The 27719-nt window shown below is 49.3% G+C and overlaps 1 protein-coding gene across 1 annotated transcript in view; it reads right to left on the bottom strand.

Moving 5' to 3' along the window:
- Nucleotides 1–2390: 2390 nt before the first annotated feature.
- Nucleotides 2391–27719, bottom strand: part of MEGF11 (multiple EGF like domains 11) — a 353514-nt gene continuing 328185 nt past the window's right edge. The window contains exons 14-26 of the mRNA XM_057721978.1: nt 26951–27097; nt 26443–26577; nt 21429–21557; nt 20085–20213; nt 19458–19586; nt 18751–18879; nt 17206–17445; nt 15506–15624; nt 13104–13170; nt 12376–12477; nt 9825–9881; nt 3170–3376; nt 2391–2551 (exon numbers count right to left, since the gene is read on the bottom strand). Of these exons, the coding sequence (XP_057577961.1) occupies nt 2391–2551; nt 3170–3376; nt 9825–9881; nt 12376–12477; nt 13104–13170; nt 15506–15624; nt 17206–17445; nt 18751–18879; nt 19458–19586; nt 20085–20213; nt 21429–21557; nt 26443–26577; nt 26951–27097 (1751 nt within the window). The remainder of the gene's footprint in view (nt 2552–3169; nt 3377–9824; nt 9882–12375; nt 12478–13103; nt 13171–15505; nt 15625–17205; nt 17446–18750; nt 18880–19457; nt 19587–20084; nt 20214–21428; nt 21558–26442; nt 26578–26950; nt 27098–27719) is intronic.

Consider the following 27719-nt stretch of genomic DNA (forward strand, 5'->3'; position numbering starts at 1 on the left):
GACAGTGCTAGACAGAAGTTCCTAGCGCTTTGCTCTGTTAGACTGAAATGTCTTTTACCAGTAACAGATATGTGAAGGCAGCTGTTGTCACAATAGATTAATCACACCCTCTGCCTTTCCTTCTCCACTGTATTGCCTGATTGGAGTTGTATAACATTTAAGAATCACAGAACGTGAGGGCTGAAGGGTTGTTTAGAGCTCCCTTACCTTTTTCTGCTTCTCCCTTTTTTTTTATACATGGGGAAAAAAGGAACCCAGAGAGGGTAAGTGACACTCACATCTCCCAGTGTACTCAGTGCTTTAGCAATTCCACCATGCCACCTCTTGCTGAATTTTGCCCAGAAGATTCTTGGCAAAATAAAAAGAGGTGAGACTTGAAACTTAAGTGATGCTGCTTGTCTGCAGTTTGTCAGGCAGCAGTTATTGTACATGCAGGGTAAGGGAAGAAAATAAAACCTGGGATTGAGACGAAGTTTTTCCTTGATGACCTGACTTCACCATGCTTCTTGATCCTTACTTGGCAAAGATATTTGAGCACTTGCTGCCCTGAAATACTGAGGTAAGTATCTTATCTATATTTCTTTCTACATATATATGAGAAATATTTACTTGGGCCTACAAAATAATTTTCTAGTATTTATATTTTAATAAGGCTTTTTTGGAAAGTAAATTTGCTATTGCTGATCACTTGCTCCCATGCATACATGCAACATTCATGTAAGTATTATGTTTTCCCCTAACAATAAAATTTGCTTAAGCCTTGAGGGAAGTGGGGGGAGGGAGGATTTACTCATTTATTTTCTTGCTTTTGCTGGTTATTGCCCAAACTAATGGGTTCCATGGCAGACTTCCAGTGTGTATCAAGGCCTTCAGAACTCCCACACTTCCTGTAGCAGCTGTTCCAGCTTTGCAGTCATTTACAGTCACTTAATTCCTCTTCTGTATACCTCTTTGGAAGTATTTTTTACTGCCTGGACTGTTAATCAGAGAATGGAGTGGTATAGGGTGGTCATTAGTTTCCCTAGCTTGTCCTTTTGGTCTTTAACTCTTGTGAAGAGGTCCTCTTTAGGGCTTGGGAGTGGCTCCTTTTTGACCCATCTGAGCCCCGGTTTACTTGTTTATATTCATTAGAGTGGAAGGTATAGATACACCTGAACACTGAGATCTGGAGCATTAGCTCACTGTGATACATTTTTGGCCATCTCAGTCGGTAGTGCTTAGAAGGTAGAAGTACTTCATATACTTATATGTTAAGTTTTTACATCATGTTACAGCAATTGATTACAGTCCATTCTTCTTTGATCATTTCATTTAATTCCATCAAAAAGCATAATGTACTTTAAACAACTTAAACTTCCTACATCCACTTTTGTCTAATTTCCTCTACACTTTTAGGTTCCATACTACATCAAGCTCAAGATTTATGAAGATACGCTTGAAAGCATGTACTCTTCTGAGTCAAGGAATGCCAACCAAATAAATTCAGGAGGCCAAATAACCATTTTTAGGGATATTTAATTCTTACTAGTCTATGACTACTTGCTTAAAGGCATCATCTCAGAGTTCGAGTTCACGTGGAATGACTCAGGTGTTGGATGGACTAAGGAGATATGACAAGGCCAGGACTGGCTTGCAAAGTTCTTGAACTTTGAATTGGCAAGGTTTGGTAAAGCTGATCTAGAAATCGTTAAAGAGGCTGCTGCACTTTGGAAACTTTTTTTTTTTTTTTTGCCTACTACCACCAGGGGCAGAAGAGGGAAAGTTAATTTGTATTTATTAGTGTCTTATTTTTAAAAATTGAAGTTGTCAGCATTAGACTGTATATTAAACTCTGTAATCTTGGCTGTTATAATTTGATCTTCCTGACATATATATATACAGGTATTTTAGGATTGATATTAGCACAGTTTGTGTCTATGTACTAATTATCTTAGGTAATAAAACAGATAATTGATGGTAACAGGAACTGAAAGTACATATACATTTCAGGTGCTTTAAAGTAATCTCCTCTCCTCCCCAATCCCCTTTACTTCTAGGAAAGTTGGTAAAACCTATTTTACATGCTTTCTAAGCATCATGTTTCAGATAATTTAATATATAAATATTAATATGTATGTATTTAACTGATGTTGCTAAGTAGCTGTATCTTAAATGTTTTAAAAGATCATATAATCCAGGGCATTTGGGGTGGGGGGTGGGGGGGTGGTAGAATTTGCTTTTGAGAACGGACCAGTCCCACTTGGAAGCTCTTCTTTAGTTCCAGGTGAACGTTATAACTAACACGCAGCTGGAGTCAGTCTGTACCATTATTTCAAGTCAAGGGATTGTCTTCTTTCAGAGAGTCAGAGAATATTCAGCAGAGCACATTGCAAGGGAGAGACTTATCCCTCTTAAGACTGCTTGTCCTGGGACGGCCCATTGGCAGGGCTCTCTCTTACTGGGAGGAGGTCATAATGACCAGGAATATGGCTGTTCCTAGGTAGGTCGTATGGATTCTGGATATAGCTGGAGTTACAGCCGCGGCCTTCTTGGACCACACTGACTGTGGGCTCTAAGGAATATAGTGAAAAATGAGTTCAGAGAACAGATTAGCTTTGGTTGCCTTGTTGGGGGGAAGAGAGTTCTATTTAACTTGGTGGGGAGAGATGCCAGGGATTTATGATAAATATATGAGGGTTAGGACTGAGGCTTGTTTCAAGAGATTGAAAACCTAAGTGAGGGTGCTATCAGAATCCCAAGCTCTGGTCAAAACCAAGGGACTTAGAATATCCTAGAGTTAGGGGTCATAGCAGTGAGCCCAGGGACATGGGTTAAACTGAGAGAAAATAGAACAAGGTGAGTTTGAAACTTGCAAATGTCTGTTCTGATTTCTTTTTTAAACAGGAATTTGTGTCAACAATCAGTTGAAGTGTGTTTGTGTATCGACTCCCCACCCCCAATATATCTGCTTCATACTTAGTGTTTTTTTAAAAGCAGAGTTGGCACAAGAATTTGATTTCTTGTATGAGAGAGGAGGGCATTCCTGGGAAAGACAGTTCACCTTGGATTCCTTAAAAAGCAACAAAAGAAGGGGGTATTTTCAAGACAGGGGGACTGGAGAGGGGTGTTTTCACTTCAGATGCTGCACTAGTGCCCTGATTTCACTAAGTTACTTATTTGAGACACCTACCAACTTCATATATATTTTTATTAGATGTCGACAAGGATGGCACATCTGTGTATGGAGACCCCCTGTGCACAGGCGACTTCATTTCTACATAGCTGCTTTCTGGAAGCTTGCAGGTGAGGATGGGTGGGTCCTTAATTGTGGCATAAGGGTTTTCACTGCTATTCAAGGAACAAGTGCTAGAACTGCATACGGATTCTTTCATGTAATCTGCAAGGCAAGAGAGATTTCTTAGGACAAGCAAGGATATAAGACTTAATTTAAATACCAAAAGCAGAGTACAGTGTATGTGCTTTCAGGATCACGAAGTTGTAAATGCCCGTGATAATCCAAGATTCACTTACTAAATACGTTGAGGAGTGCTTTCCTAGGTAAGCGGAGTTCCAAAGAAACGTGTTTTTGGAGGGAGAAGAATGTTTTTGCTTTAGTAGTCAGGTATAGTGCCAGAAAGGGATTAATTCGAGATATTCCTAGTATGCTTTCACATCTGTTATTTTTTTACAAAATCTTGCAAGGATAGTTGACTGTTTGCATTTTGCAGGATGGTGGCCCAGGGAGATGAAGTGACTTGTCTAAGGTCATGTGGCTCATGAACAGCAGTGCCAGTGCTTGAACCCATGCCTTGGGGCTCTTTGGCCTGTGTGTTTTCTGTGATATCATTTTTCTGAATTCTTTTTGATGACTAAGCTTAGGTTTAGAAGAAGTAGGCGTGTGATTTGGCACAGGTGTCAGCAATTTGGCAGCCTTTAGGCAGCAAACGGGTAATACCTTTGCTCTTGAGAAGCTCGTGATCAGAGGTGGGCAGACTGAAGTGTAATAGAGGTTTAGAAAGCACCCGGGTCTCAAGCTAGGCTCTGGAAAGTTCCTGTTTTCTAGCAAGCCTGCAGTATATCTTCTGGGGTCAATTACTCAAGTTGTGAATGCTAAGTCTATTTTAGCAGTATCTTTCTCTGATACTAGGAGAACTCATGCTGCTTCTCCTGCCATCTCTGAGATACATCATCCCCAAGACTTCAGGGTATTTCAGGGTACAAAAGTTGCAAACTTGTTTCCAGATATGAAGCAAGGTAACTGTAATTCACTGAAGGAAGAAGATTCTCTTTGTGACTGGGAGTCACAAGAAAAGGGGAGCCCTTCCCTCAACCTCTATGCCATTTTCCCTTTTGGGGGACGATTACTGCCTCCTGTAGATCGTTTCAAATGAGGCAGAACTTGCCCAAGAAAAGCAGGAGACTCTCCAGTCTGGCAACTCTGGCCCTCATCCTTCTGTGAGGCTCTGCCAGCCAAGGGAATCTAGAAATAAGCACTGAGTTGCAGGGGCTTCGTAGTCAAGAGTGATCTAAGAAGCCTAAATTTCTATAAGTGGTAGCAGATGGTGAAACTTCTCTATTTCTCAGCTCTAAATTTCTGTAAGTGTTAGCAGATGGTAAAATTCTCGGATGATCTTTCACTAGAACCACCACAAATTGTGTCTTGGGCTTCTATTTATCTATGCTTTTTTGCCTCCACCTTGTGAAATTAATGAAAATGTAAAAGAGTGAAAGTGGTGATGTAAGTCAAGGGGTTACTGGATGTACCTTGGTCTGGTGAGAGCAGAAAGCTCCACGTAACTGCGGTAGTTGCAGTGTGTGCCGGCCGCCACAAGAGTCTTTCTCGTGCAACAGGTTGGGAGGGGATTTACTTTTTTGTCAGTATAGGGTTATTTATGTTTGTTTTTAGCTGTATTTCCTCAATCTTGTACAAAACTACATTCACCCATTAGTTCGTTCAAGTGTAGGCAGAGCAGTAATTATTATTTCCCCTCCCCTTTTATTGCTTATGAGGAAATTGAGGTTTGAACAGGGAAGTGACTTCCCCAGGGTCACACCGCTCATCAGTATTAGAGCAAGCTCCAGAAGCAGGCGCAGCGCAATTTGTATCACAGCGTAGCCCGCAAGCAGAGAGATGTGGGTCTTGCCTCCTTAGATTGTGGCCTCTCTCTAGCCTAGAACTCTAGGAGGAGGAGAAAACATTCTTGCTAGACAATTGAGCAGTCCCAGCCAGCCCCAGGAGAGACTAAAGGGAGGCTGGATTGGCCCAGCTAATGGTGAGGTGCTTATGGGGGAAAGGTGGCTTGGAGTCCTAGGCCATGATCTGCCTGAGCCACCTGAAGTTGCCGCTAGTGAATACTTTGTTTCTTAGTACAAGGGAGTTGGGGTAAGTCCAGGAACCCATTGGTCCCACTTTGGGTTCTCTGAATTTACTAGCTAAGTAGTAAGGCAGTATGACTCAGCTGCTTATGTGGAAGCTGAGGACTACCAGTATTGCTTAAGAAAGGCTTTGCCCTGAGTGGGAAGTCCTAACACCTCTCCCCTCCTCCCCACACAGGCACATCATTTTACTTTGGCAGCTCAGTTGTGTATTTTCTAAAAGTTGAGGAAGACTGATAGTTTATAGCACACATAGCTGGTCTTCACCCGGGTTAGGTCACTTGACACTTGTTACATCTGTGCAGGGGGCCGGGCAGGAAGGACTAGTATTACTACTTTAGAAATGAGGAAACTAGAGCTCATAAAGTTTGCCTAATGTTAGTAAGTGGTTAGGACAACCCCTGCCTTCTCTGATACCCAGTGAAGGTGTTTTCCACTCAGATTTTGTTACCCCATACTCCTATCCTATATCTTAAATGCAAACTGTGTCTGCAGTAGCTTCACCTTACCCTCAACCAGGAAGGCCTTTTCTCTATGGGGCCAAGTTCTGCTGAGAAAGGCCAAGCTCTAAGCTTTTTATGGATATCCCATGACTGATTGTTATGGCAGTGGGAGAGGCTTGAAGCTCTAGCTCAGTGGCCAACAGCTTTAGCCAACCAGTAGTGGCCCTCTTACTTCCACCAGAAAAGTCGGCTGCTTTCAAGTTTGGGGAAATAAATTGCTCTGCAGCAGGGGATGCACCTAAATGGATAAAAGAAGTTGGGGTTTGTGGGAATGGGGTTCGTCTCAGGGAGAAGCTGTATCATCCATAAAGGGGCCAGAGGTAAAGGATGGAGAAAAGTGTGTGTGTGTTTTGAGGCAGTGGTGGGAGGGTGTTGAATTATGGAATAATCTGGATTCTATTTCTGAGAACTGGAGGGAGGGGAGGGGCAAGGCCAGCTGGAAAACTGCACTTCAGGAAGCTACTCTTTTCTCTAGCTGAGTCATCCACCTGCCTGCCCTAAGGGAGGGTGGGGTAAGGGCGAGAAGAACCAGCTGCTCTAAGACACTTCCTCATCTTTTTATAGCCCCACCTCTATACCAGTCTCTGCACTTCAGGCATGTTGCAGAGAAAGGGGAAGCATCAACTGAGGCTACCCAAGCTCTGGGGAGTCACTCCTCCAAGGCCTGTAATTAGCATCAAGGCTGAAGGTTTAGCCCTCTAGTGCCCTGGCATTTGTTCTCATAAAGTTCCTACCTTCCCCAAATCACATACAGCCACATAACTATCCGAGGCAGAAGAGGCCTCTGGAATGAGCTAATTGAAACATCTTCATTTTATAAAGGAAGCAACAAATCCAGAGAGGGGAAATGACTTTCCAAGGCCACCTTGTGAGTAGGATTTGAACTTAACCCCAGCCTTTAGGGTCACCCTATAATCTACTTAAGGCCAGTAGTTCACTGTTGAGGAAAACCTAGGCACTGAACATCCATCTCTTGTCTTCTTAGCCTACTAGTGCTATTAGAAGGCCACAATGCCTTTTCTCTTCCTGGGCCCTAAGTTCTCACCCTTCTCTTGATTGAGAGACAAGGACTGGGGGGAGGAAATGGGTCAGAAGGGGAACCACACTGGCTAAAAGTTTTCAGGATGTTAGTGGGCTCCTGACTACCTTGGAAGTCAAGGTTACTGCAAGCAGAGACTTGGAGGTTGGATAAGCAAGGAGCATACAGGTGGGGAAAGTGGCAGCAACAGTGGGATCCAGGATTTCAGGCTCATTAAGGTGACGGAGAATAGTGGGGAGGATTTCTTCTATCAGGCATCAGACATGGAATAAACCCCACTAACTGGCTGAACTCCCAAAATGAGTTTGAGATGCCTGACAGATGTGTTGACATGAGGCAATTATGGAATAATTGTGCTGAGGGGGGAGCAGGGGAAGGGGAGATGGAAAAGTGTTTAGAGGTAAAATGGGGTTAGTACAGTAGTACAGATAATCGCACACAACTTCCAGGATGACAGTGAGTGGAGGTCTTCAGTAAGTAACGGGAAAGAGGGAGCACTGACTGAATTAGATTAAGACTTAAAGCTGGAAAGGGCTTTAGAGATAGGGCTTGTACAACCCTGTCCTTCTAATAGAGGAAGAAACCAAGACTCAGAAAACAACACAGATCTAATCAGTGCCACACAGCAAGAATCAGGACTAGAACCCAAATCGTTTTGGTTTTGTTTGTTTTTAATTTTTTTAGCTGTGCCGAGGGGCTTATGGGATCTTAGTTCTCCGACCAAGGATTGAACCCTGGCCCCAGCAGTGAAAGCACCAAGTTCTAACCCCTGGACCTCCAGGGAATTCCCCATAGAACCCAAATCTTTGAACTCCTAGGCCAGGGCTCTTTCCCACTGAGTTCAGGGAACACCAAGACTCTTAACTGTTAGTGGTTATGATTTGATTTGGCTCAGTAGTTTTAGGAAATAATTCCATTCCTGGTACAAACTAGTTTATTAAATGCTTATTTTGGGAGTTCAGCCAGTTAGTGGGGTTTATTCCATGTCTGATAAGTATTGCTGTAAAGCTCTGAGCTGTGATGTTCCATTTTCCTCTTGCTCTGGTGTGTTGGTCCCTAACACCTGTTGGTACATTTGCCTGCATAGCCCTCTTTTCTCTCCAATTTAAAGGATGATTACAGCCAGAGTGGTGAAATGAAACCTGGCTGCTAGCCTGCTAGGCCTCCCCTGCACTCAGAGACTCAGATGTATGGTCCTACAGAATGGGAATGAGTCACACCAAGGCTGAGGCGCTGCTGTCCTTAACTTTGTTTTACTTTTGTGGCTGCAAGTGACTACTCTGATCACAGTGCACAGGACAGTAGAGTGCACAGGGAAGTTGTGTGCTCATTTATTGAGATGTCTGGGGCTGTCTGAGTTCATTCATGCTTGAGTCGTGCATATTCTCAGAGCTATAAAGGTCCTTAGAGATGTTTCTGTCCAATCCCTATGCCTCTTTGAGAAAGAAACTGCGGTGCCCAGTCACAGTGATCTTTTCTTTTGTTCAGCATTATCTGCTGTGCTTGCTTTCATTTGGGTGGTTTAAGTCATAACTAACAAAAAATTGCCAGAATAAAATGCTCTCAAGGGCATAGTGTCCTCTGGCTGGCCAGGAACCTGTGGGTGACCTCCTGTCCCTGGGTCGTTCTCTTGGGCTGTGCACATCCTAATACATACTGGTGGAGACTTGTCCTTCCTTCGCTGTTGTGCAGAACACAACACCCCCACCCCCCAGCCTGCAGCTTACCCTGCTTATAATAACCACTCCACCAAGGGCTGTAGATGACTAGGTCTCCTTGGTTAGGAAATAGTTGTGTCTCAGGTGTATCTAAGGCTAAGTCTTAAAAGACCAGAACGGTAATCTGGGAAATAAGAGTCAGTCTAGACCAGTGGTTTGTAAGTGTTAGGTGATATGCTCCTTCAGGATACCCTGAGGCATTCATCACAAAAGGTCCCACTCTAGACCTGCTGCATTGGGATCTTGGGGAGGTGGGGTGTGAACATCTGTATTTTTAACAAGCTTTCCAGGTGGTTCTGGTACACAGCTTGATTTAGGATATCCAGAGGGATCGTTGCTGTAGGTCATATCTTTCAGTTTGGCTGAGACCTCGGAGACAACAGGATAACTCTATTACATTAGTATAACCCTTTATAATATGCAGAAACACTTCCGATCTATGATTTTTATTGGATACTCAAGATAACCTTGTTAGACCACAGGACAAGCATACTTATCCCAACCTTGCAGTTGAGGAAACTGGGCCTTGGAGAGGTTGGTCATAGTTAATAAGTGACATAATTTCAAAGCTACTTATTTCACACATTCTGTCATTTAAACCTAGGCCCTAAGCCTGGGGCAGGACCTGCCCTTTCATCTTTGGCTTCACCTGTATACTTCCTAGAAGGATGATCCGACTTGCAGTTCCCGTGTGTTAGAGATTAGTCCTGGCTTCCCTGCTCTCTGGGGCAGAGATCTCGTGAGGGTGGAGTGCCGTACAATATTAATACTAGGTATCATTTACATTCCTTGTGCCCCAGAAAGCCAGCAGGTGCAGGGTGGCATGCCTCACCAGTGCAATGACAGGAGGCCTCTGAGGCAGGTAGATTGACTTTATTTCAGATTTTATAATCAATTTAACTCATACTAATTGGTTGGATAATGACGTTCTACATTTCTGAAGACATTTAGTTGGCATCTATAAAAAAACCCACAAGCGTTTCCTAAGCAGGTGCAACTGAAATCAAAAGATGAAATCATTATTATTATGATTGCTCCTCCTGGGCAAAGCTACCCGGCAGCCCCAGGTCCTGTGGTCTTTAACTTTCTTGGAGGGGGTGGGGGAAGAGATTCGCAGTTTGTCTCTGGTAGAATTCCTGGCCATTTCAGATCTGCACTCTTTATCTTGCTAAACCCTTTCTAATGGGATGTCAGGATTAGATACTCTACCTTTGAAGCTTTTGTCCATAATGTATGTGTTCTGACGTCTATCCATTCCACAAGCACCTGCATAAAAATAGTAAAAGGAAAGAAAAATATAGGGGTGAATGAGGTTTACTTAGACTGCATGTGTTTCTTTTTTCTCTCTCTCTTTTTTTGATTCACTACCCAGGAAATAAATAGTTCTTTAGTGCTAGAAAATTATTCTGGGTTTAATCTACTCTAAATCATCTTGACCATACAGGAATTCTTTAAAAGCTCCTAAAGCATAAATGGTGAACTACAGCACCCCCTGGCATATTTAGCACTGCTGCTCTTTAACCTTCACTCTGAGGGGAATGTCTTCCAGGTGATCAAAGGCAGTTCTCATGCCACCTACAGTCACTGTAGGTGAAGTTCCAGGCTCCAAAAGTATAGGATAAGGAATGAATCAGAACCAGTTCCTTAGCTTGGGGGAAGGGTGTATGACATTCCAAATCCCAGTTCTGTTGGACTTTGAAGTGGGGGTAAAGACTGTTTCTCACCTCTTAGCTCTGGTCTTTCCTCTCCCCTTCTGGATCCAAAGCTCGACTGATGGGAACCAGAGGGAGGTGGACAGGTAGCTGAGGTTCTTGATGTGTCATCTCTAGAGGATGTGTAGTCATTCCCATCCACAGTCAGCTCTCTTAGTCCCCACCACCCCACCCCACTTTTTATGGGTGGACCATTTGCACATAATTGAGAGTTGTCTTTGAACAATATTACCAGTGTTTTTCAATCCCAAGGATTTCTTTTTTCCTTTTTGGATGTCACAGTTTATCCTAGGGTCCCACAGTGCATGTCCTGAGCCCCAGCCAGAGGCAGGAAGGACATAAAGCTTTAGGGACCAAGCTCAGGTTCTTTCCTGCTGGTGATTTTTAATTTGGGACAGTAATAACTTGGGCTCACAGTCAAAGCCATTTTTTTCCAGCTTTTAACTGAGAATGCAGTATCAGACAAGGCATGCAGCAAGTGCTTACTAAAATATACTTTGACTCCACTTGACTCTCCCCAGTTTCTGACACTGAAGACCAGCACATGGCTGTTTAGATACCTCCCCATACCTTCTCCATATAGAGGTCCCTAGTTGAATTTGCAGGAGCCTACTCCAATCTCTCTTCTTTCCCCACATTGCTGAGTGATACAGCAGAACCAGGTCCAAATTTTTCTCAAGCTTGCTATTCTTCTAAAGGGCCTGTTGGTACCTGTGCTCTTCAGAAACATGACTGTAACAGTCTGTATCCCTGGCATCAGTTTAGCACTTTATTCTAGACCAGGGCTTCTTTGCCCTGAGGGAAGGAGGCTAGGCTGTTAACTTTTTCTCTTTTTAGAGAACAGGAAATAGGCTCAGAGAAGGGCTGTGACTTGTCTGAGACCATACCAACAAGTGAGAAGTTGAGTTGCACCTAGAGCCCGGATGTCCTTGAGTATTCTCTCCCGTTGGCCACCAGCCTGCCTCAGTGTAAGTCAAAAAATGACAGCATGTGGTGGCTCTGGCTTTAGTGTTTGAAGGGAGAAATCTGGGCTGAGCCCAGAGGATGTTCCCAAGTGGAAAGAGGTTTAGGGTGGTGGTAGTTTGTGTATGTGTGTTTGTGTGATGGGAGGGGGGTTGTATTTGGTGAGGTTATTGGATATCCTGAGCACTGCTCAGAGGGCTCTCAGCCAGGAGCACAGCCTCGTGGGTATAAGCCCAGGGTTTTTGAAGCCCATGCCAACTTAATGGGTAGATGAAGTCAGAACCTTTGCTCTTACTGCTACTGGCCTCAGAGACCTGCAGGGGTTGGTAGAGCTGTATTTCACTTGAGCTTTAGAAACCAGCTAGAGCCTGAATTCAGGCCCAGGTTGTTCAGTGTGTCCTCTAGGGCGGGGCTACTTTGTAGGGAGGCCAAATTCTGTGTTCATTCATTTTACCCACTTCTGTAACTCCTACCTCACATCTTTCCATAGCAGGACTGACTTTCTAAGTCTCCTTTTTGCATCTTTCCCAAGCTGCCAGGTTTGAGCCTAATAGATGAGCACAGAGGATGTTGATTGACACATCCTACCTCAACCTCTCTAGATCCCTACTGGACTACCCTACCCTATGACCTGGGAGAGCTAGTCTGGGGTCTGTCTCTGGGGGACTTTGGGCTTTTTGGCCAGAGAGCCAACTCTGTCATCCACATCCATGGGCCCAAAGAATCCCAAAGATGTTGCCATCTCCAAGTCATTTCTCAATGGTTTTGGGTTGTGTTCTGTGGTCTGTAGGGAGTGCAGTTATGTTGTGTTCCCATTACCTAATACTAGCTGCAGTTTGTCCATGTCCACTGACCATGACAGGAGGAGAAGGAGTGACTGGGGGGGTCCAGGCAGGTTTCCTTCTTTAGATAGGGAATTGGGCTTATAGATTAATCATATCGGAGGGAAGGGGCTCAACAGGAGAATTCTGGGACCATGGGGGTGGATCAAGGGATAGGAATGGGGGTTAGGGTAGGTGCTCGATCTGGTCTGATATGATGGCCTCAGGGGTCCAGGGGATAGAGGGTAGGGCTGGGAGTCTAACCTGGTGAGTGTAGCTCAGCGGGGCGGCTGAGGTGTCTAAGTTCAATGTAGAAGTCCTCGGGCGGGTACCTGGCCTCCAGGGCACTGATCTGGAAATGGGAGTCTAGTGAGAGGAATGACAGGGAGGAGCCATTATTCCCAGGGCCCTGGTATGGCAGGGGAGGGGGTGCAGAACACGGCGTGGGGGGGTGGGGGGCAGGTTGGAAGGAATTAGGGCTTCTATGTGTAGCATCCAAAGGAGCTAGAGCCAGCAGGGCCAGGGGGATTTGCTAGAGCTGAGGCCCTTGGCCTTGCTACCCCTCACCCCCACCCCCTAAAGGAACTGGTACCTGCCAGGGCAGTGCGGCAGAGGGAAGAAGCCCTTGAAAGAGGTACTTGGTAGGGTCTGGCTCAGGCAGGGGTCCCTTTCCCAGATGGTGAGTGCATCTTTTGCCTCCATCTAGAATCCCCACATCTAGGCACTGGCTTTCTCCCTTGTGGTCCCTGGGTCATAGCTGCCCTCTCCCTGACCCCTAACATAAGAATGAAAGGCGTCCTGGGCTTCATTTGCTTATGAGAGCTGAAATAGGGGCTTAGGTTCCCCGCCACACGCCGCTTCTCCCTGGGGAAACCATGCTTAAGATTTATCTACTAACTCTCCCGTGGAGCTGGGATGGGCCCCGTCAACATGGGAGAAGGTGAAGAGGGGGGGACATGATGGCAGGGGACCAGACTCAAACCACTACTGACCTAACACGTTCACATAGCTGTAGGGGGTCCAGCCTGCCATGTCTCTGTCAAGGGACTTGTTACTGAGCTGTTTGGAAAGTAGAACGAGTTAATGTCTAGTGCCCTTGAGATGCCCTTGCCCAGCCTTTGCTCTTGCCCACCCTCATGCACCTACCCTGTGATAACCCTGACCCACCTAGGTGCTGGGTCATCGAGGGAAAGGGAGAGGGAGGTTCCATGACAGGCCACCGTGGTATGGCTGAGGCCAGTGGAAGCAGAACATAACCCCATCCAAGCTGTCTGGCTGAAATTGTAGGGCCCCCAGGTCCTTTGGGAAAAGGGGAGTCAGGGGCAGGGCTTCTCTAGAGCCAAGAACTGGCCTGAGCCAAGCTGGTCCTGACAGGGGAAGCAGGTCAGCTGGGTGGGGCTGAGCTGCAGGAGAGGGGGCGTTGGCAGCGTCTCAGCTGCAATATGAGGCCATCTCTAGCACGAAGGGAGGTGCTGAGGCTGCCTGCAACATCACTGTCACCTTTGCCACCTGACCCAGGTGGAGTGTGAGAGTCTCCCTTTCATGTGACCAAGGGAAAGCTTCAGGGTAGGGTGTTCTTATGGTGCAACCCTTCCTCTTCCTGCATTCTCACGGCTGCCCTTCATATGAGGCAAGAATGGTTGTTCTCATTTCACAGCTGGGGACCTGAGTCCTGCTTGTGGGCCCTGCTCTTGGTCACACAGTCAGTGACAGAGCTGGGCCTACAACTTGGGCCTCAGCTCCCAGGCCCATGTCCTTTCCATGTCATCACAGCTGCCTGCCCCTACTACAAATCTGCCAGGCTGAGGGGTTCTTGACCACACAGAACCACTTTGGGCCCCTGGGGTGAAATGAGCCAGAGCGTCACCGAGTGGGCTACTCTGTAGTAACTCTGCTCCCTTACTGATTGAAAGAGGGTGGCTGGTGCTTCCCTGTTAGAATAAGACCAAGAATGACATGGCTACAAGGGACTTTGCCTCTCATCCTGGCATCCTTTGCCTCTAACCTGCTGTAGCCTTAATAATGTGGCTCTCGTTGATCAAGGACCTCTTATTGGGAAACTCCTGGATTCCCTTCCTTTATCTCCTCAGATAAGCCTAAAGCTGTGAAGCTGGGTATGGGGCTGAGGGCCACAGTCTTTGCATATGGACTTCAAGGTACCCTTGCTTGCAGCACTCCCATTACATTGGAAAGCTGAGGGTGAGAGCCCCTGAAGAGAGGCCTTTGGGTGCTGGCTTGACAGTGGTGGTTCTTGGGACTGTCTGGGGTCTGTGTTATTGTTGCTAGGGGGGTTCAGGGTGCATTGCTACCAGGCCTGTGGCAGCAGCCGTGGTCTGTGGACTAGTGGACAATTTCTGTGGGGCAGATGGGGAGAAAGGATCCCTACAGCTCCACGGAACAGACCTGGAAGATGAAAATTGTGCTCCTGTCCATGTTCCTGGCCCAGGATGGAGTTACAGGAAGCCAGGAATCCTGGGATTGCTGCCCACCCCCCCGCCCTCCAGTGGTCCTGCCATTGCGTGCGTGCGTGCGTGCGTGTGTGTGTAGGTATGCAGCATGGGCCCATTGACCTTGTGGTCCTTGGGGCAGTTCCTCATTTCGGAACCTCCCATCTGCCCATTATGGGTCCTGGCACACCAGGCGGGGCTCACTACACGTGTGTGCTGAGACATCCTTGCCCAAGGGCCTGTGACTGTAAGAGGATGTCTTGCCATCAGCCAGTGTAATGCTGGGAGCGGTGAAGGAAGGCCCTGTCCGGGGTGGTACGTACCTGACTTTGAAGGCCTGCAGGACTCTCTGTTAATGGGAAAACTGGCTGTGGCTGATTGGGTTCCATGTCCCTTGTGATGGTTCTGATAGCAGCAAATGGTTGTGGGTGTGTACTGATAACATGTAGTGTGTCTAGATATAAGGACATCAGGTGGTCCCTGATAATAGTAGTTACTCTCTGTGCTGGTTGCGCACACGGTGTTGGGAACATACTAGTGATTAATGGTATAGTGTTTTGATTATGTGTGTTAACATAAGGCAAAAGTGGTTACATGGTTATGTGTGACAGGAAGGCTACACATGATTACGTGATGATCACGTGACTTGGTACCAATTGTTTACACACGGGGGTGGGGGGATGTGTTGTATTGAGTGGTGCTGTGGGTTGGTTACATGTGATGTGTACTGATTACATGGCACTTGTTGGTTCCATATAACCTGCCAGCTTCCTGTTACATGCTTCAGAGTATTTACATGGGACCACAGGCTATGTTTATTGTATTGGCAGTTGCTTCCATACAGACACTGGATGGGGTGGTGGTCATGGTGCAGCTTCTTTCTGGGCAGAGGTGAGGGCTCAGTGGGAAGACAGTGGATGGGGGCTGGGGAGTCAGGGGCCCGGTACCTTGGTGGGGCTGTTCCTGTCCAGAGTGCTGGCCTGGCTGGTGGCAGGCCCCCCGCACGCCAGTGCGTGGTAGCTGGAATTGGAAAAGCACTGGGCATGGCTGCTACTTTGAGACAAATCTGGGAAGAGAACAAGGTGCCACATACCATCATACCCCTGCCCCTGGCATGAGACACCCCTAAACTAATGCTTGACTGGGCCGCCTTGAAAGTGCTCTGTGAAGAGAGACAGCCAAGTCCCCCGTCCCCCACGCTTCCTGGCATCTACTACTCCCCTGGAAATGTGTAGAGCCTGATTTGCCCCTTTCCTTGCAGTGGCCCTCCTTGCAGCATGCAGGATGCAGTTTAGGCTTGCCAGTGTGGAGGATGGTACCAGCATAAGAAGTGTTAGTTTGACAGCCTCAGATACCCCTGAGTCACTATGGTAGGGCTGTGCTGACCCTCCCCTGCCTCCCCCAGGGTCAGATCCCAGTAGTGAGGCTGTAAAGAGAACCCCACTTCTCCTGACCTCAGTCATGTCCTCCTGCAGTTCCAGGACCTCCACACCAGCTGGGGAGTTCCAGTGGAATGGCATGGGAAAACCCGGCCAGGCTTGCTTATTATAGTCAGAGAAGAAAGTTCCCCAGATCTTCTGTATGAGCATTAGGATTGCATCAGGGGGTATCTGCTTTGGCTGAAACCCAGGGTGGCTTGCAGGCCAGGAACTCTCTGAAGGCAGGGTCTGCACCTGGGCCGCTTCTGTCTATCCTGCAGTGCCTAGCACGGAGCTGGGCAAATGGTAGGCAACACTTAGCAGGAATGATGTGTCAGTAGGCTGACGTGATCTTGGTTTTCTAAGTCCAAGGTGCAGGAGGCTGCAGATCAGCCATGAGCTATGGAGCCAGCTGGAGAGAGCTGTCATCCTTGTGCTCACCCTGACAGGCCTACCCTCCTGTGGCTCAGGGCTACCCTCCTGTGGGCAGTTTTAGAGCATTTTGACTTCTTCTGTTTAATGAAATATGAAACAAAAAGCTGTTCTTACATCTAAGGTAGCAGTCCAGACTCCCAGATAGAATGCCTGCTGGAGTTGTTACCACATTTGTGAAGAGACTGGATTCCAGCAGGCCTGGCTCGAGGGACATTGCCCAAACTTTCAGGCTTGCCTGCATCAGGCACTGTCCCCTTCCACTGTACAAATAGGGCCCTCCTACCTCTGGGAACTGGGAGGGAGGGTTGCTCTGAGGCCTTTACCAAGGAAACAAAAACAAGGGACAGGGCTTGGACATTGGGCCCCAAGGCTGGTTTTCTGAGGTGGCACAGGTGGCATCAGGCTGGGGAGAGGTTCCCCTGGAGCATTTAGGAAAGTTACTGCTTACTGTGGGTGCTCCTGTGGCTGAAGCCTGGTGAGACGGATGGGAAGCTCTGGGGCAATGGAAGCAGGCCCCTAACCATAGCTGTTCAGGGTGGGCACCCAGGGCGGGCACCAGGAAGTGACACCCCCTGGCAACCCCACCTACCTTTCCCAAGTAAGCTCCTGCTCCTCACCCCCATCATCTCTCTAAGGAAGCCTGAGCATCCAGCCCCAGCAGCCAACCCTGCAGGCACGACCGCCCACCTTCAGCAGTAAACCCAGTTGTCCCCAAGAATACCGCGTGGCTCCTTCTGGGTTGTGTGGGTTGAGGGGGTGGGGAGGGAGGGAGATGCTGGGGGCATAGCCCTTACCTGAGAGGGAATAGTCTGTGCTGGTCATCCTCATGGCAGGTGTGTAGGAGACGCGGGGAGCCAGGTCTCGGCCCTTCTCTTTTTGCTGCCGCCGCCGCCGCCAGGCAAACAGGCCCAGCAGCACCGCAATGAGGAACAACAGGAGGACGATGCCTGTGACAGCACCCACCGAGTGCCGCCCTGCACCCAGTGCTGGGCTGATCTTGGTGTAGGGGTTCAGCTCCTCCATCATGAGGGCAGCTGCGGGTGGAGGGCGGGGCTGAGCCTGGGGCAGGCCTGCCTGCTCTTCAGATCTTGTCAGCCTGGCGCCTAGACTCCTAACGTTAGGAGACCCGGGTGCTGGTCTTGGCCCTGTTCTTCAATCCCTTCAACCTCACATGTCTGTGTCCCCACTGTCCACAAAGGATAGAGTCCCTGGGTCATGACAAGGAGGAAATGTGATCATAGATGGGAAACAAAATAATGGATGTTTATTGAGTATTTTACTCTGCTCTGAAAATTAGTTACAGATACTAACTGATTTGATCATCCCAGTAGCCCTATAAGGGCTGTTTATAAGTCCTATAAAAAATAAAGACTAATTATTTCCCTTTCATAGATGAAGAAACTGAGTCCCTGAAAAGGTAACTTGCCCAAGATCACACAACCAGTAACTGGTAGAGTTGGGTTTCTCAGGAGTCAGGAGAAACTGGACTCAGCCCCTCTCCCTGTCTATCAGCTGTGTGACTCCAAGAGTCCTCAGTTTGCTTCTTTGTAACTCGGGGACAGTAATCCCACTCTGAGCACTAATGATAGACTGGCAACGAAAGCTGTGAGTGCTGTACCAGTGTGCCCAGGACGGCTGCTCCTAAAACCCCTCTTGATGGCATACGTGTGGGCTGTCCCCCATCCCTTGTCAGAATGCAGTGGAAATGTCTTTTGGCCCCTTTGCTGTACTCTGCATGCTTGAGTGCCCATTCTCATCCCCCATCTCCTAGAACCAACAGCAAAAACCATTTATCGTGTGCTCCCTTGTATGCCAGGCACTATGCTCAGTCCTTTGCTCACATTATCTCAACTTGGTCCTCACAACAGCAGTATGGGATCCTGTCTGACTATAGACCTGGTGCCAAGGTTGAGCCCCTTCGGACTCCTTGGCTCTCAGCAGAACTTTCTGTCTTTCCACATGTGGAGTAACTGACCCAGCAAGAGGAAGTGACCTGCCCAGGGACACCTTGCAGGTAGTGGCAGAACCAGAATTCAGCAGATCTTCCGACTTGGTCTGCTGACCTTTCTGTAGCGCTTGCTTGCAATTATGCTTCCTGGGCTCACAAAACTGGCCAAGGATGAGTAGAGGGAAGCGGTGCCTGCCTCTCCAGCGTCTGGAGCCTCCCTCTCCCCAGCCCACCCCATGCCTCTCCCACTCCCCTCCCAAATGTGAATAAAAGGAAGTCACAAAGTGACCGTGTAAAATTCAGTCATTCCCACTGGACTCTCCCTAGAGCCTGCCCCCATAGAGCCCTTTCCATAGCCCCTTCCCTGGGGACTTTGCCATTTGTGTATTACCTTGGTCACACCTGATCCCTTTGAATCCAGAGCTGCAATAACAGGTGCCTGTGACGTGGTCACAGGTGGCGTTGTTCATGCACTCACACAGCTGCTGACACCCGTAGCCAAAGGTTCCTGGGGCACATCCTGCGTAGCACGAAGGAGAGCTGGAGTAGACCATGAGACGTGCCCACTCTCCACCCCTCCCGCCTCATATGCGGGCACTTGTGATGATTAGTTCTGCCTCATGGAGTGAAGCCTCTTTCTCTTTTAGCTCCTGATGTGCTTTGGTTTGCTACTTGGGGCTAGACAGAACACCTATAGCCCTGAGTGGGGGGACACCTACCCCTACCTCCTCACCTGGTCCATGCTTACACCGCATCCTCCATGTCTCAGGCCCTGAGCTGGGTGCCAAAGGGGCTTCAAAGAAGAATCAAACAAGATCTGCTCCCTATACTCTCTCACTAAGCTCCTCCCCCCACCCCGCCCCAACAAAGCCTTCGCTCTGCCCCAACATCCCCTATCCCCAACCCAACTGAAGGAAGACACTCCTTCAAAAGCCCATGGAGGCCCGACATTCAGGTTTTCTCCTTGGGAGTTGCTCCAAAAGTCAAGGGAGCAGGGGGTGCAGGGCCCTGACAGGTGGACCTTGAAGGGGGAGGCTTCCCCTGCAGGAGGCTGAGGCCTGGCACTGACACCCAGGATCAGCAGTCAGGACAGCTTACTCTGCTCACAGTGTCGCCCGGTGAAGCCCGTGCGGCAGGTGCACTTGCCGCTGATGTGGTCACAGCTGGCGCCGTTCTGACACTGGCACACACGCCCGCAGTCCTTCCCATAAAACGCTGCTGGGCAGCCTGGGGAGAAACAGGGTGGGGGCAGCTGCGGAGGTGCAGTTGGGATGAAACCTGTCTCCTGCCCCCTCTTCTCTGAGCATGGGTGAGGACTAGTGAGACCCCCACACCGAGCTGTGGCCATGCTCTGAACCCTCACGCTGAAGAGCTGGGGAGTCCTTTGGACAAAGGTGCCTTGGAACCAGAGGCCAGGCTGAGGTCTTTTTGCTGTGCAGCCACGGCCTGCTTCTCCCCACTCTGGGCTCCCTGTCCAAGGATGGTCTGGTCTTGGTGATTGCTGGGGTATCTGATAGCCCTGACCTTTTGGGACTTTGGGCCCATCAACTCCCTGAAACCAGCCAGGCTCTTCAGCCCCAGGGGTGGGTGGTGGGGGTGGTTAGCTCCCAGCCCTGGGACCTGCCCCCTCCCTCCCTCCGCTGCAGGCCCAGACGATGCCCACGGCAGCCAGCAGGCTGCAGCATGGGATTCCACATGGCTGGGAGGCTGGGAGGCGGGGCTTACGCTGCGTGCAGAAGAGTCCGATCCAACCAGGGGTGCAGTGGCAGGCCCCATCCTCAGCGCTACAGCTCGCCCCGTTGTGGCAGCTGCATGTGTGGAAGCAGGCGGGGCCCCAGAACCCAGGTGGGCAAGCTGGGGGTGGGTGGGATGCAGAGGGTGAGGGCAAGGCAGAGAGGGACAGACGGAAGGGAGGGAGAGGAAGGGGAGTGCATGTCAGAGCCGAGACGCCAGGATGCACCTGGGTGGCATTTCCTGGCTTTCAGGGGGCTTAACCACTATTCCCAGAATTCCTTCACTTACCTCTTGACCCAGTCACCCAGGATTCCCATTAAGCCCGGATTCTCTGCCCACTCTCTCAGTTCTGAGGGCTTCTGAACCTTCCCTTTTCGGGGACTGACTGATTTGGAGCATGTGGGTATGTGTGGTAAACTGTAAACACTGTGGTTTTACACTGTGAATACTGTGTGCTAATTTCCCCACGAGCATGGGACTTTCCCTAGGTAGGGACTTCTCACTTCTCAGGGAACTGGTGAGCTCCCTGAGGATGGCACCCGTGTCTCCTCCATCAGAATGGAAATGCTTCAGGCCAGGCCATCTTGTTCTGTTTTTGTTTGTTTGTTTGTTTGTTTGTTTGGCAGGGGGCGCTGCACAGCGTGTGAGATCGTAGCTGCCTGACCAGGGATCAAACCTGTGTTCCCTGCAGTGGAAGTGTGGAGTCTTAACCATCGGACCACCAGGGAAGTCCCAGGCCAGGGCGTCTTAACCTTCCTCGGGGTACTGGCTGGGTCTCACCCATTAGCCAAGGACTCCACAGGGCAGAGGCTGGGTCTCTGCCTTTAGATTGGGGGTCCCTGTTACCTCTGTATCAGATTGGGTTCACCTTACATGAACAGCCCCTACAGTGCCCTGTCTAGGCCTATGATGCTCAGGACATAACTCACATGAGCCACCCAGAGGACACCCTCACCCCTCTGAGGCGACTGTCCTGGCCTCACCTCACTTCCCTACTCCCTCTTCCTCCTCATCCAAACTTAGGGACTACTCCTGGCTCAGGTGCTAGGAGTATTAATACTCAGCATTCATAGTCTTAATGATACTACCAACAATGTCCATATCTTTAATACTAGCAGTTAATAATGCCAGTGATCAGTCCTAGTAATTCATCACGTTAGCTATAGAGACTCTATGGGACTCAAGTGGACATTCCTATCTGCAGGAGATTTCAGCCCTGGAAGGTAGAAACACCAGGTGCAGAGAGGTTCTGGGCAGGGAGTGGGTGTTTCTGGGCCTGACCCTGGTCGGGGCATTCCCGGGGGCGAGGGGGTATCCCAGGGAGCAGCAGCTTACCCTGTGAGCAGTCCTTGCCAATCCATCCAGGGAAGCACTGGCAGGAACCATCTATGGGGCTGCAGGTCCCGTTGTTGGCACAGGAGCAGAGTTGGGCACAGTCCTGCCCAAAGTGCCCTCCAGCACACACTGTGGGCACAGGACAGCCTGGCACCCACCCTCCCACTTGTACTCCTCAGGTGCACCCACAGCTGCACCCCCTGAAGTTCTGAGGCCACAGCCATGGCCACCCTGGGGTCGCAGATCTGAGTGAGAACTGCCCACCTCGGCACCCTCATCACCCTTCTCCATTTCCACACCAGTAGCTCCCCCTCTTGTGCCCACAGCTGCATTCTTTGGGAGGCTCTATTACTGATCCCCTCTGACAGGAACGAACTGAGGCCCAGAGGGGTAGAATCACTTGACTTAGGTCTCACAGACACAAGTAGTGAGGCTGGGAATTCCACCTCTGCACTCAGCCCAGTGCTCCCTGCACTGCCCCGCAGCCTTCTGCTTTCCATTGCCACACTTTTGTCAGCATCACTGATCTCACAGCCATGAGGACGGGGAACGTTTATAGCTGGAAGAAGGGGGACAAATGCAGGGTGGTAGGTCTGTCTGCAGTTAGACGGCTGGAGGACCAGCCCTGAATGTCTACTATCCCCACCTGTTTCCTCTGTCTCTCCAAATCTGACCTGTTCCTTGAGCCTCAGTTCAGCCTCCTCCTCAGGAGAGCCCTCCTGGGTCCACAAGGTCCTCGCTTCCACTGAGCTCCCATGGTATTTCCACTTTGAGTCACTTGTAGGATTTTGGTCCCAGCCCCTCCTGGAGGAATCACTCCTTGGCTCCTGGAGGAAGGGCTGGTTTCCTCAGACAAGCTGCAGACTCCTTTAAGACTAGGTATGAGTGTTCACTGAGCACCTACCTCTCATTTCCCTCGCTATTCATCCTTCACCTGCTTCCTACAGCCTGAGCTCTCTAAAGCACAGCTCTCTTCATGGCACTCCGGTGCCCTGCTCAAAACATCCTCAGTGGCTCCCTATTGCCCCAGAATAAAACCTGGATCCTAGAGATCAGCACTTAAACATACCTCATCACCCAGACATTGGACCACACACCACTTTCCAAATAACACCCCATGCCTTTCCTCCTCTGTGCTTTCGCTCCAGCTGTTCCCTCCCAGAATTTCCCTGACCCTCATGCCCAGCTGTGGAAATCCTACTCTGCCTACAAGACTCATCTTAAGTGCCACCTCCCTGATGATCCCTCTGTAGTAGACAGCTAGTCCTTCAATATCAATACTCTTCTTCCTGAGAAGTAGAGTTTTAATTGGGCTTATGGCCACTTGCAGAGCTGGATATGGCCATGTGACTACATTCTGACCAATGGTAAGTGGAAATGCATGTCTTTATTTGCCCATTTCTCCTTATTGAAGGATAATATGGATTATGATGAGAACTGTGGGTAAGATGGCTGGCGCTCAAGCAGCTACTTTTCACCAGAGGTGGGTGGAAGCCATGTACTGAAGATGGCAAAAAAACACAAGATAGAAGTAGCCTGGGTCCCTGACATCTTTGTAAGCTACCCTACCATTCCCTAGTGGTCTACTTCTGGATCTTTTCATCTTTTTTTTTCTTTATTATTTTTTAATATGTGTGGGAAACAAAGGTTGTCATTTTCAAGTCAGTTATTTTGAGTTTTTATGTTACTTATAGCTGAACTAAATCCTAACAGATTTACCCCTCTTCTCTGTTCTGGGAGGCTTTATCCCTGTTTGAACTTCTAGGACCCTCTATTAGTTTCTTCCCTGGTCTGCTGTTACTGTGGCTTGTGAACTGTTTCAGGCCAGGCCTGGGTTTTCACCCATGTCTGTATCCCTGCAACACCTGGAAAGACAACAGGTGCTCAAAGCACGGTGGCTGAATGTGCAGAAGTAAACTGCTGCCCCTTCTCCCCACCCCTGCCCCCACCAAGTTCTTCTGGGAAAGGCTGAGCTCAGAATTTTCCCCTGTGGACTGCAAGCTTTGTGAGGGCAGGGAACTTGGCTCTTTTGTTCTTTGCTGTGTCCAAGTGTCCAGCACAGTGCATGGCATACAACAAACACTCAGGAACTATTCCAAAATGGCCAAAATCGGCCCCAGGAGCAGGGACCTTCCAGTGGGTTCTGTTGGAATTAGTGACCCCTGTCCGTTCAAGCTCCTCTCAGTTTGACACGCTCCCCTCAAAGGCTAATGCCCTCCCAGAGCCCTACACCCTCCAAGATGGCCTCCTTGCATCCCTGTTTTGGGAGAGGAAGTCCTTGAATCCTTAAGCCCCTTATTTGGTTGAGCCACACTGAGCATCATGGGCAGGTGTTGAGTCTTAAAGAAAAGCAACTTCCCCAGGCCCTCATCTCTCAACTTTGGGCTGGCACCATGCCCTTATGCCACACTGCCTCATTGCCAGCCCTTCCCCAACTGGATGATGGGCACCTGCTGCCTAGGATCTGTGGCTACTCTGTGCCTCTCCTGGACATGATTAGCAGTTGGGACAAATAATACCAGGCTCTCCAGCCCAAAGCCTTGGGGGTTTGGGTGCTAGTTTTATTTATGTATTCAATAAACACTTCTATGTCACTTTTATGTGCCACTGTTCAGAGCGCTTCACAAATATTAGTTCAATTAATCTTATAGTACTCTCATTATTATATATTTTCATTATTACTCCCTATTATTAATTCTACTTTACAGATGAGGAAACTGAGGCATTGAGGGTTTAAATCATTTGCCCAAGGTCACACAGCTAGAAAGTTCTGTCACTCACTGGCTAAGTACCTTTGAGCAAACCACATCACCCCCGTCAGTTTCTGTTTCCTCATCTTTGAAATGGGGCTGATAACCCTCACCCGCTGGCCTTGGGCTATAGTTATTGGCTATAGGCACACTGGCTGATTCGGGCCCTGTGAAATTCCCTAGCACAAATCTTCCCTAGCACAGACCTAGGGCAGGTCCACTGCCAGGAAGATGACATGCATCTCACCTGTTTGCAGCTCAGCCTCCAGCTTCAGCTTCCTAAAAAGCAGGTCACCCAGCTTGCTCTTCCCTGTTTGGGAGGTACATGACTTGGGGAACCCTACCCCTAGTCCTGGCCCTCCATGGGAAGTGGGGTGCCAGAGGTGCTCCACTGACACCCACCCTAAAACAACTCTGAGCTTCTCTAACAAGACAGTCTTATCTTTAAAGTCTTTCTCACATACATGAGGCTGACAAGTTCACCCACAGAGCTGCTAATGTGATCAGTCTAATACATTAATTGGTTGACTTCTTAGCTGAATCGAGAGTGAGGCAAAGAGGGGTGGTGGAGAGAAGGGGGGCTTGTGAAAAGAAAACATCTGGTTATATTTAATCTATGTTTAATGATTCTGCATAAGCAGTGTCTGTAATTTGTAACTCGCTGGAAAGCCGGTCATTAGAAAGTGTCAGTTCAATTTTTTACAAGGTTTGAGACTTAACCAGGGCAGTTGCCATTAATAGCAAACTCCATTAGATCTATATGTGGAAAATACTCATTAGGCCAGCGGGCGATAAATCAGACATTGCGGGATCTGAGAGTTACTCCTCGGGCTGCTTAGGTCCTAATTTAGACCTGGCCTATCTGGATTGACGGCTGGGTCTCCGACGTTTAATAAGTAAACCTCGACGTGTCAGGTTATGATTAAACTGTCCTAGGAGGGCTGCAAGCAAATGAAACTGTCACATATGTTTCTCTGGGGTCCAAACTTCTCATAACCTCAAAGCATCATGGAGTAAACTCTCCACTCATACATATTAACGGCCCACGCACTGACAAAAACAGCCAAGCTCAGTGGTCATCATTCATCAAAAGAATCCGGTCCCCTGGGAGGCAGTGAACTCTCAAAGGAAGTATTTAAGCAGAGGCCAGATAAGACTCACAGATGACCTTGAAGTTGCTTTTAGCTCTAAGTTTGCCTTAGACTGAGATCTCTTCATTCCTTACAGGTTAAAGTACAAATTCTGCAACCTTGTGTTCAGAACTTTCTGGGAGTCCCCAGACTACCTCTCAGTCCTCTTTGCTATCCATAGCACCCCCCATCCTCCTGCCATTCCCTAGGGCATGTCCACCCCTCTGTGCTTTGCCCAGGTGGGTCCTCTACCCACAATGCCTTTCTTCCACCTCTGCCTTTTAGGATAAGGCCCGGCTAAAGTCCGAAGCAGCACGGAGCCATCCCCCACATCCACCCTGCCCTGGCCTAACTAAGCCAGCGACAGCAATAAGCAGTGGTGTGCAATGAGCCAGCTTCTGCCTTCCCGCTGGTTGTTAAACATTCAGGAATTTCACAACCAGTGTTAAACACTTTGTACCTTAGAATCAGCCACGGTGGGAATATCTACATCATGGAAATTTGCAAATGATAGAAATTAGGGCTTTTCCCCTCCAGAGAGCCAGTTTAGCAGCACACCCATGCAATAAGCTTTATCTCCCTTTGCAATGCCCGTTGAGTGGAAGAGATTGGCTGGAGTTGGTGCTGTGGATTCTGCAGCTGAGACAGGAAAGAGTGTGCTGAAGGATTAGCAGTGTTGGCCTGAGAGCAAGGGGAGAGGGCTGGGAAGTTGCCGTCCCCAGCGAAGCCAGAACTGTCTCTTCTGAGCTCCCACAGTGTTCTCCGCCTTTTCCCACTTGGCACTCAGCACAAGCCATTTGGGGCCACTTCATATGTGGACCTCATCTATGCTTGCTTCATTTTTTATCCATTTAGACTGGGCTTTGGAGTCAGAATGTGTTTCTCAGCTCTGCCACTTCTAGCTGTGAGACCATAGAGGCATCATTTAACCTCTCTGAGCCTGTTCCTTCAACTGCATAATGGCTTTGTCTCATGCCCCGTGGTGTCCAGTTCTTATTAAGCTAGGTCCAAGCCCTGAAGAGCCAAGGAGCTGCCTGCATGGAACATGAGGAGACCCCGAACCTGCCCTCCCTGCCTCTTCCCTCCTGGGACTCCTCATCTGCCCGGCCCACACCTTCCCCCTGGAGACAGTACCTTGGTTGCAGAGGGCTCCGGAGAATCCAGGGAGGCACTCACAGATGCCGCTGACGTGGTGGCAGGGCCCACGGCTGTGCACGCAGAGGGGGCATGGCTGGCCGCAGCCGTGGCCATAGAACCCAGGGGCGCAGACTGGGGGTGAAGGGGAGATGGCAGTCAGCAGCCCAAGGGGCCCCAGCCAGCCTGGCTGCTTGTCCAGTCCCACACAGCGGTGAAGAGAGGCTTCTCCGAAGTATGGTGAGAGTCACATCCACCCCACACCTGGGAGAGCCCGTCCCTTTCTACAGAGGGGAGTTGTGGTTTGGTCCTGTTTCTACTGGGGAGCCAGGCTGGGCTCTGAACCTGGGGACAGAAAAGTCAGGGCTGGGAGAAAGAGGATTAGAGGGAGGGATCTGATGGGAGCTGACTGTAAGCCCAGTCTCTCTCAGGCCAGTACCAGTTCCATCTGGGAAGGGCTGGGGAGGATGAGCAGTCCGAGGTCTGCGGGGTGGGGGCTCAGCCTTACTTCTCTGGCATAAGGGTCCTCGGAAGCCCGGGGCACACTCGCAGCTCCCATCCTCTGGGGAGCAGGAGCCGCCGTTCTCACAGCTGCAGGACACAGAGCAGTTGGGGCCCCAGCGACCGGGCGGGCATGTGCTGTCACAGTGGATGCCTGTGGGCCAGAGGCAGACTCAGGTCAGTGGTAAGGGGCGAGGTGAGAGGAAGAACGATGGGAAGGGGGCACTATGCGGTAAGAAGAGCTGGAGGCAAGCACAGTGCATCTGGGAACATGGAGGAAAGAAACAGAGAGGCTTGGCTGGTCAGGGAGGGCTTCCAGGAAGGGGCGATGCCTGAACTGAGTCCTAAAGACCAGGGAGGAATGGACCAGGTAAAGGAAACCCTATGTGCAAAGAGCAGGGGGCAGGAGAGAGAATCATGCCTTGAAAGATAAAATAAAATAGCGCAGTGTGGTTGAACCATAAAGTACAAGATGGGATACAGCAAGGGATGAGATTGTGGGAATCCGAAGGGATCAGATCATGAAGGGCCTTCTTAGCTGGCATCCAAGTTTAGTGCGGCAAGTGGGTGCCATTATGGGGGCTACATGAACTGGGAGTGAGCTACATGCCCACCCGTGTTAGCCCAGGAGCCACTGATCCTTGCTGGGCCCCAGCCAACCAACCCTCGGGCAGTGGTCCAGAGAGTGGAGCGGGGGTCTTTTCAGATTCTTTTGACCACAGTCCTCAGTGCAATATGTATTTTATGTCAAATGTGCACACATGTGTAATAGAAGC

Source organism: Hippopotamus amphibius, chromosome 2 (assembly GCF_030028045.1).
Source record: "Hippopotamus amphibius kiboko isolate mHipAmp2 chromosome 2, mHipAmp2.hap2, whole genome shotgun sequence".
NCBI classification, from domain to species: domain Eukaryota; kingdom Metazoa; phylum Chordata; class Mammalia; order Artiodactyla; family Hippopotamidae; genus Hippopotamus; species Hippopotamus amphibius.